This window comes from Phyllopteryx taeniolatus, chromosome 17 (assembly GCF_024500385.1).
Source record: "Phyllopteryx taeniolatus isolate TA_2022b chromosome 17, UOR_Ptae_1.2, whole genome shotgun sequence".
NCBI lineage: Eukaryota > Metazoa > Chordata > Actinopteri > Syngnathiformes > Syngnathidae > Phyllopteryx > Phyllopteryx taeniolatus.
In genome coordinates, this window is record NC_084518.1 from 581,462 (window position 1) to 591,518 (window position 10,057).

At 47.0% G+C, this 10,057-nt stretch overlaps 1 protein-coding gene across 3 annotated transcripts; it reads right to left on the bottom strand.

The window, feature by feature from the left end:
* Positions 1-1,314: 1,314 nt before the first annotated feature.
* On the bottom strand, positions 1,315-8,378 carry LOC133467714 (arrestin-C-like). 3 transcript variants are annotated; one of them, XM_061752894.1, is made up of 15 exons: positions 8,233-8,378; positions 6,889-6,909; positions 5,798-5,889; positions 5,556-5,600; positions 4,851-5,041; positions 4,714-4,773; positions 3,766-3,842; positions 3,560-3,695; positions 2,737-2,894; positions 2,519-2,656; positions 2,214-2,297; positions 2,111-2,134; positions 1,977-2,026; positions 1,570-1,589; positions 1,315-1,496 (listed from the first exon to the last, which is right to left on the bottom strand). In XM_061752894.1, the coding sequence occupies exons 1-14, from the start codon at positions 8,361-8,363 to the stop codon at positions 1,585-1,587; spliced, it is 1,212 nt and encodes a 403-aa protein (XP_061608878.1). In that variant the 5' UTR covers positions 8,364-8,378; the 3' UTR covers positions 1,315-1,496; positions 1,570-1,584. The 3 variants fall into 3 exon arrangements, with proteins under 3 accessions (XP_061608878.1, XP_061608877.1, XP_061608876.1); XM_061752893.1 differs by having other exon boundaries at positions 1,570-2,026; XM_061752892.1 differs by having other exon boundaries at positions 1,315-2,026.
* Between the last annotated feature and the right edge of the window lie 1,679 nt (positions 8,379-10,057).

The window sequence follows — 10,057 nt, forward strand, 5'->3', positions numbered from 1 at the left end:
GTTGACTACAACTTAGCACTTTTGTTGCTAGATTTAGCAACTTCTTAGACTTTAGACTACCGAGGAACTAGCGCTTTTATCGTTTTAGAAACGAAGCTTTTATCAAGCACTCAACCGCTCGGGCAAATTCCTTCGGAGGTGAGGTCATTACTTGAAGCGTCAGTTAGCCTACAGTGACCTCTGCTGGCGGAAAGCAAACTGCAGGTTGGTTTTGAAAAATCCATCCATCCATTTTCCGTAGGCTTCTCCTCACGCGGGTCGCGGGCGTGCCGGGGCCTATCCCAGCTGACTTCGGCCGAGAGGCGGGTTACACCCTCAACTGGTGGCCAGCCAATAGGAACAACCAACCATGTGAGGCAGTCGTGCTAACCAGTCGCCAGCTGTGAAAAATCTTTGGTGCAATTGGAGGAATTGAAGCTCGAGTGGAAAAGTGCCACCAGTCACGAGCAACTTTTTTTTTTTACAAAAAGGACAAATTGAGCTACTTTGAAAACTGGAGGCGAAACCTTCGGCAACGTTTGAGCAAGGATTAAAACACTAAAACACATTTTTCAAACGAAATCATGCCAAGGCAAACTTTGTTGTTGTATCAGTTTGCTGAAATTAAGTCATATATTCCTCATTACATGTTTTTAAATTTATTTTCAAGCCCAGTTTTGCACTTTAAACAAGTTGGTGCAATCATTTTGTTAGTATGGGTAGATTTTTCAGGAAAAATGGATGAGTATTTATTGATTTTTTTGTACTTTGTAGACTTCACAAAAGATCTTGACTTTCTTCTCCACTTTTGTATTCAAGTACTTTTCAGAGTCGGCACTTTTGGACTTTTACTTGTGTCGAATATTTTTGATGCAAGTCTCTGAGCGCGCGAGTACTTTTGTCACCTCGGTCACTTGATACTTGTCGTCGTCCATCCTTCCATCCATTTTCTGTAGCGCTTCTCACGGGCGTGCCGGAGCCCATCGGGCGAGAGGCGGGGTCCGCACCGAACCGGTCGCCAGCCAATCGCAGGGCATATAGAAACAAACAACCATTCACACCTACGGACAATTTAGAGTCTTCACTCAACCCAGCACGCATGTTTTTGGGATGCGGGAGGAAATCGGAGTGCCCGGAGAAAAGCCACGCAGGCACGGGGAGAACGTGCAAACGCCACACAGGCGGGGCCGGGGATCGAACCCGGGTCCTCATGACTGTGAGGCGGGTGCGCTAAACAGTCGACCGCCGTGCCGCCACTTGTAGTTGTTATGACAAAAACGCACGATTGTCTCATTTGTCATCTAACACAACACAATGACACCTTCACACTGTTCATAGAACCTAACATGTTTAAATGTTTAATTTGACAAGACCAGGCAGAAACATACAGTGAAAGGAAAAGAGTACGCGTGAAAAGAATCGCGTTCCTCAGCTGTTGCTCCCTGGGGTCGTTTCTTGTCGCCGCGTGACATCGCTTCCCGCCTGCGTTTGTGTCCACCTGCGGGCCGACGTCCTCTCTGAAGGCGCCAACGTTTGCGACATGTGAGAACCGTTCAAAAGCGTCCACCGTCGCGCCACGTACATACTTACACGGAAGCGCAGCCTTTAGTCTGATCGGGCCACGAGGAGGACGAGGAGAGAGGAAGAGCAGCGTGACTTATGACACATAAACTGGCACACAAACATCAGCACGCCCCTTGGCATGTTTGTCAAGATTTTCTCACTTTTTGAGGGACAACGCTGAAGAAAAGACATGACGCTAAATTGCGCAGCTCCGAATAAGTCGACACACACAGCCATACATGCAAAAGTGCGCACACGCCAAAGTGAAAATGTCCAAAGTGGGCCCAAGGTCTCAGGTGTGTTCAACGGCGCGTCATCACAACGGCATATGGCCACTTTGCGCCCAATTGGGACACTTTCCCTTCGAGGTGTCCTCACCTTTGTTGCCAGCGGTTTAATTTGACGGGACAGTAAATGCGCGCGTGTGACGTCACCTTCCGGTTTGGGGTGCATGAGCATGAGCGGCACCTCGGCGGTGACGTCGCTGTGAAGGAACGCAAACAAAAGTCAAACCGAGGCGGGCGGGCGGGCGGTCGTGTGACAGGAAGTGAGAGTGAGGCGCCTTTACCTGGAAGTGAGTCCTCCCAGCAGGCTGCGGGAAAACACGCGAGACGTGAGGTCACGGCTCGGAGCGGAGCGGGCGGGCGGCAAGGCGGCGAGCGGGCACTCACCCTCCTCCGGCCACCATCAGGTTGACCTTGATCTTGTAGGACACCAGAATCCCCAGAACTTCCTTCTCAACACCCGGGCGCAACCTGGAACCCGTCAAACCCGTCAAAAGCCGCAACCGCGCCAGGTGGCGGCAAAGCACTATCTTCATATCGTTTGAGCAATAACGCCAACGATGATGGCGCACTCAATTCCCTTTTGACATCGGTGACATCTCGTGTTTAAAAAGCACATTGTAGACGGCTGCTTTGAAACGAATGCGCAGGTAGTCGTTTGTGCCACCCGCGTGCGTGCGCGTTTTTCTCACATGGCGGAGGAGGCCAGGTTGGTGTCCTCGTCCTTGAGGCGTCCGTCCAGCGCCAGGCCTCGCTTCTCCATGTTGTCGGCCAGCAGCGGCACGATGATCAGCGAGTTCTCCAAGGTTCCGCCGGCCTCCACCGTCTCGCTGCCGAACGCACAAAGCCGACGTCAGGCGTACGTCGGGCTCACGCCCGCCGGGCGCACGTCGGCCGGCGCGCCACCTACCCGAACTCCTTGGAGAAGACGCACTTGGTGTACTTGTCAGCCGAGTAGAGGACGATGTCGGTGGTTTGGTCCACCGAAATTTGAATCTTCTTCACCGTTTTGTTGCTCTCGTTGTTGATCTTGAACTGGACGGGGATGGGTTCGCCGTGGAAGTAGAGCTGCGACGCACGGAACACGTCAACGTCCGCGGCGCACCGTACGACGCTCGTCGACATTTGAATGACTCCCAGGAGTCGAAAGCCGCTACGTCAGCCGTTCACCGAGCGCGCTAGTTCCTCGAGCCGGCGGTTTGCCAAAGAAGCACCGCCTCGGTATAGTACGGCCACATTTCACTTTTGAGTTCAAAACATTTGCATTTAAAAAGAAAGACTTATATTTTCATACTTTTCCTAAAAAAAAAGAAAAAAGCTATTGTGTATTTTCTTGAAAATGTTTGATTTTTGGAGCAATAAAATGGCTATTAAAAAAAAAAAATATATATATATATATATATATATAAATAAATAAAAAAAGAATAGTATATTTTCACATTTTTCCCCCCAAAATATTTTTGGTCTTGAGAAGGCTCACCATTTTGGGGTGAAAACATCAGATTTCAAAATGTGGCTTTTTTCGAAACCAGAAAAGGGTTTTCGCAAAGAGATAAATATATTTTTGAGAAGAATTACATACTTTTGAGAAAAAGAGATTTTTATTTTATTTATTTTTTCCCCTTATGAAATACGACTTAAAAACTAAAAACTAAATAAAATAGGAATAGGAATAAACTCTTTTTTCTTGGCCAGAATTGTTGTCGCGAAGGCCCCGGCGCGTATTTACGTACGTCTTTCTCCAGAGACACCTCCAGGTGCACGGGCTTGTCCGACATCATGAAGCTCTTGCAGATTTCCGCCTTGGGCCCGGCGCCCACCTCAGACGGCGCGTACTGGATTTTCCGCACGATGAGGCGCGCCGTGTCCCTGAAGGCAACACGGACGGCGTCACGGCGAGACCGCGAGCACGCGGCGCCGAGCGGCACGCGGAACTCACTTCTTCTCGATCTTTTCGTCGGGGTTGGACTTGTTGTTGGCGAGGTAGGTCTTCACCTCAAAGTCCACACCGCAAGCCTGGAACGAACGAACCAATACACGCACGCGCGCGCACACACACAGTGAAACCCCGCAATATCGTAGAGTTTTAGTTGATCCGTTTTTTTATGACAGTGGTGCCTCGAGCTATTCTCTTTATCCTACGCGCAGAACCACTAATGTTAGTGCCGCACCGATGCGCTGTGAGGAGTTGAGACGTTCCGCTAACCTGCTGCAATGCAATTGGCTGCTGCAAAGAGGAAAGGACTGCCTAGAAGTCCCGCGGTATGCATAATAACAGCTCAATGAAAAGGGCCGGGACGAGGCGCCGGGGAAGACCCGAAACACACGGGAGAGACTTGAGGGGGTTTTGGAATCGGATTAGAAGCCCGAAGCCAACGCAAACGTTCCACATAAACACCTCAGCCGGAATAAACAAGCCCAATCCGAATGGAATTTCATTAGGTTTCACACGGGTGGAATATTCCTTTCGTCAAACGATCAGAAGTCTATTTTCGCCAAGTAAACGCTGACTTGGAATGGAGCCGGGCAGCGATCGTTTGGACGGAAACGCGCCGTGACGTCATCGTTTACGCACGTAAATATGGCGTCATCAAGCCAGAGCTGGCATGCGACAAAGGTCTTGTTTTTAACGACTTATAACTTGTTATTGTGCGGTTGTTTTAATAAAAGTGTAAAAACAATCGCAACTCCTCCGCTCAACGGACGACTGAGCTCCGTCTTGATAAATGACGGCAGATTTGACGTCGACGTGCGCACGTGACGTTAAATGCAGCGCACACGTACACACCCGATCGGAATGGATGGCGTCACGTGCAACCAGTTGGAATGATGTCATATTGGGCTCAAGCGAACTTCTGCTGTCGTGCGCCGACGTGTCGCGGCTTACCTTCCCGTTGTCGTCGGGGCCCGGCTGCAGCGACACGGAACACGGGAGGTTGTTGGGAATCTGAGCGCAAACGTTCCCCGTGAGCACGCAGCATTAGCAGCATCCATATTTAGTGTGCGTCGGGCAGCCAGTCCTACTTGGAAGGTGAAGGCGCGGGCGTCCTCTCCCGCCTTCTTCAGGAGCGTATCGTGCATGTCGCCGAGCGCCGGCTTGTGGTCGTCCGGGTAGATCTGAACGTGCTGGACCCAGATGTCCTTGCGGAAGCACAAGCCCATCACGTCCAGGTCTACGCTGCCGTAGCGGAAGGCGCACGAAAGCTGCACGAACACTGAGGGCAAACCGACGCGCGTTAGCAGATATGGAAAAAAAAAAGTCTTGGCAAAGAGAGCGAAAGGTCTTACGAGTTGCCACCCCTTACTGAAGTCGAAGCAAAACATCACAACATGGCCGGGAACAAGTAGGACGCGCAAAATGGCCCAAAAAGAGCTAGCAGTCATAACAAGGAACAATAAAGCATGTGAAGGTTGTATAGAACGAAAGACGCCATAGTTGGTATTTATGAAACATACATTTTCCAGCGCACGTGATGATGTGTTAGTGTATTAATACGTCCGCATGTTAGCATTTTAGGATTTAGCATGTTGTCGTATTTGAATGTTTGAATAATAGCAGATAAGAATGTTAGCATGTTCGACGATCAGCTTGTTATTGTATTGAATGTTAGCATATGAGTGTTAGCATATTGGTCCTTTGGCATGTTATCATATGAGAAACGTTAGCATGTGTGTGCATTAGAATATTAGCCTGTTAGCTTGTGAGTGTGTTAGTGGTTGTGGCTTCACCTTTTCTGTCTCCGAAGTTCGAGGTGTCCAACTTGACGACGCCGTCTACAAGACATGTTGTGGGGTGTCACGCCGCTGCACGCACGCACTAACGGACACACACGTTCACATGCGCACAAGTCCAACTGACACACACAAACTGCAACACGCATGCAAATTCATACTCACCCACTCAAGACCCCCCCCGCTCACACACACACACGTCCAGACACAAAAACGTGCACACGCACACACACACACACCGAGTGTGTCCACGCTGCTGACGTGGTCCACGTAGTCTCTCTTTCCCAGGTAGAGCGTGAGGCCGCCATTGCCGCTCGTCTTCTTGAAAACTCTGCAGATCGCGACGAAAAAAAGCTCTCATGTGATTGGATGAGAGAGAGCGCGCGCGAGAGAAAGAGAAAGAAAAACAGGAAGTGCTTCCTCAGTGGCCGGCACACGCGATTGGCCGAGAGTTAGCTAGAGAAAGGTTTTGAGGAATCCCACTGGTGTTCTAGGCAGGACACGCTCGTGCGTCGCAGGAAGGGCGGCCTACGCAGACGGAACGAGACGGACGTTCGAAATATGGAGGACATTTGTACAACACAAAAAGAGTCAAGCTAGTTATAGTTAGGTTGAGGGCTCGGGTTGGTTGGGGTTAGGGTTACTGGGATTCACACAAGTCTTGCTATCTGGAAGAAGAGGGGCGTGTCCTATGGGGAAACAGCAGCCAATCATAATGGAGCGGGGCGTGTCCTTCCAGGAACGCAAGCGGGATCCCTAATAACGCTCGGCGGGCGGAGCTAATCCCCGCCGGCCAATCGGCATCCGCTGTCGCGCGTGGAGCGGATCGAGCGGTCGCCACGGCGAGGCTTAACGGCGACTCCTTGACCTTTGGCGTGTTTGTCATTTTGAGGAGCTGTGATGTCATCGTCAACCATTTTGGGAGCTCCTTCAAAATGGATTCACTTGGTCAGATGACTTCCTTCTCCAAAATTGGACTTTTTCGCTCTCTAAAAAGTTGCATATGTTGGAGAAGAAAGTTGGATACTTTGGACAAAAATTGTTTTGCAACAAAAATATTTTCTCTCTTTTTTTTTTGTCTCAAATCTAAAAAGTGGATATTTTGGAGAAAAATGTATAATATATAATTTTAAAAAGGAATAGTTTTGTCATAAATAGGCAACATTTTACCTCTAAAAAAATATAATACATTTGATTAAGAGCAAATCAAAATTCAAAGTTTGATCCAAATCATAAATATAATATGAGACAAACGAATCATTTAAAATGTAACAATTCTTTTTTTTAGCATGTTTTGAAATGTTGTAGTGTGGTTGCACTTGTAACTTACTTTGCCATGTCTGGAAGCGTTCTGATGAAGCAAACACAAAACAAAGTTTGACGTGATTCGATTCGATTGTTTGTGAAGATTCCGATCGGGGTCGCGGAAGGTTAATCCCCGGCCGATGGGATTAGGGCGGCGTGATTGACGACGAGGACGACTACGGCGACGCTATTCCCGGAGCGCTAACTGGATCATCGGCGTTCGGCAATCGGCGAATTAATCGGAGGCTAAATCCCCAGAAGCTCCGTGATGAGGATCAACAGGTCGTCCCCGCGCCGATGATCGACACGTCGGCAATAGCGTGACAGCGAGTTCAAATGCGATCATCGTTGAGTGAGGGAAATTCTGAGGAATCGACACAATTAGAAATACTTTGTAAGAAAAGAATACGACTTTTTCGGTTTGTTTCTATCGATCTCTAGCTACACGTGCATCTCGACAAAGAAGAACATCGTAGAAAAGTTTGTTTTATTTCTCTTTATTATTGGATGAAACCTTTATTTAACCAGGTCACGCGATTGAGTTCAACAGAGTCGAGTTCAATGTTATGTTATTTCATACAGATATATTAAACGGAGGGAAATTATTTCCTAACTCATTTCTATATTGAAAATATTTCTCGTTATTTGTTCATATTTCTAGTGTACTCGTGTCATTTTCAAATTCTTTTTTGTTAGCTATAATCAAAATTCTAAAAAAAATAAATAATTATATTTGATTGTTTGTAGTCAATCTATATAATAGTTTCTTTTTGGAATCATTCAAGTAAAATAATTGGGAGTTTTCTATTATATTTCAATTTGTTCAGATGTATTATATAGTACTATTACTATAGTATTACATTTTGGTTGAGAGGAACATCAAAACAACTTTCAACGGTATAAGAACAACAATTTTACAAATGATCAATATCTATACATGTATATTTCTTTGTTGTTCAACAAAGAACAAATATATTATTCAACTGGCATAATCATAATATCTACATATTGAATAAAGCATCGAATTTTATACCCATCTAATCCTACTCGAACACAGTATTTGATCAATATTGACCTTTTCATCATATAATCAGGTCCAATACATAAATGGAGACTTGAAATCGATTCCGGCGGAGGCGTTTGACGAGATTTTCCCCAAGTTCGAGCGTTGACAACATAATGAATACATTAGGAACACTTCGCACTTTGCTGCAGTGTTCACTTAAGAACATGAATCAACTCCTTGTAAAATGATCAAAATATCGTCATCATCACACCGAGAAAAAGTCCGAGTTGTGAATGTACCTTTCGCTGACAATGGCAATAAAACGATACTGATCATCATCATCATCATCATCAGAGGTCTAACCTGCACTGGGAGGACGTCGGGATGTTTGTCCGATGCAGAAGCGTGAGCGTGCGAGGTACCGGGTACCCTTTTATAGCAGCCAGCCAGCCAGCAGGGGGCGGGGGCGGATGGCGGGGCGAGGGGGGCGCCATTGTGGTTTAGCGAACCCGCGCTGCGCCGCGCTGGCCTAATCCCATCAAGCAATCAGTCGCTTTTGGAGCACAAAAGAGTCCAAAATAATCCACGGCGCAACAGCGGGGCCTTTTATAGCTTCATCCGTGTTAGCCTTCCCGCTACCTTCGGCGATAACACTGCTGGGTCAATTTGACCCGCCGCGTGGTGAAGCATCCAAAAGATGACTAAATTGCAATTTGACCCACATGTTCACGCAAAAGAAAATAATCCATAGCAGTAATGATTGGAGGGGAAAATAAGAAGAAGAAATGGATCCTTACTTTAAAAGAAATATATATATATATGTTTATTTTAAACTGGGTCAATATGACCCACGGCACTTTTTTAAAATCAATTTTAAAAAATTCTAAAAAAAAAAATAGGCTTTTATAAGAATTTTTCCGTTTTTATTTATCACTTGACATCTTTTTTCTTTTACCTCCTTTCAAATGGGTCAATACGACTCACTGTGAAGAGAAATTATTGAGCAAATAAATAAAAATGAAACTGAAAGAAAAATCTTTTGGCAGGTGAAAAACGTCAGCGCCTTGGCGTCCAAGTAGCTTGTGACGCAAGCTCAACTCGATCTAGCTTGCTCGCTTCCTCGAAATGTTTGGCGCCTATTTCAGCGGCGCCGGCAAAATAAACGGCCGGTCCCGGATCAGCGCGGACATTCTGCCAAGTTCTAAATGCGCGCCGGGCCCGCAGATTTAGGACTCCCACGCCGGCTGCGGCGGCGCTAAGCTTTTGATTCCAACGTCGTGTCGGGAACGTGCCGGAGATGAAAGCAATCACGCTAATTGCACTTGATTGTCTTTATTTTTGGGAAAAATGCTTGAAACCCTTTTAAACGAGTCGTCCCCCAATTTACGGAGGTCTCACTGGAGAGAATCTTTCATTTACGAAGCACAGAGCGACCAAAGCAAAATCTCGTTCCTTTTGTGCCTCGCAGAGCGGCCATTTTGTTGGCTTTACTTTACTTTTGTTGCCTTTTCTGTCGACTCCAAAAGACGGTCGTATGACGGGCCCGCCCGTCCGGACCTTTGGAGGCCGATGCCGATATTTGTTCGATCAAAAAAATATAGAATGACTTATATATAATAATAACTTCTTTTGTGGTCCCTTAACGCTTACCACAATAGCAATATGGTACAGGCAGACTTTGTCCTTTTGTATTTGTTCAACGTTACATCAGAGAGAAAATAGGGGGAGAAAAAAAATTAGAATACATTTTAAAAATGGCCGATTTGAGAAGGGTTAATCACGGCCACCGAAATCTGTCCAGGGCCTCGAACGTCTATCAATGGCGCCGCTCGCTCGCAATTATAAAAGAAACAAGTCCACAATTGGCATTTTCGTTGCCGCCGACAAGGGCAAGGGAGCGAACGATTTTCGGAAGGAGCGAGAGAAACTTCTGGACCAATCGGAAAAGCCGTCGGTCGTTTGGATCGACGGAAAACAGCTCGGCGTTTCCGAGCGTGTCGACTCGTCAAGAGCAGAAGGAGCTGCAGGCCGACAAGTGGATTTCATGTTTGCTCATCTTGCTGATCGTAGAAAGCCGCTTGCTCAAGTGAAGGGCTTGTGTGATTTCCCAGTGGCTGTGAACGCACCAGAAGTGTTGAATGAGGAGGACACTTTTGCATTCTTTGCTTCAATTCAACGGACATTGTGC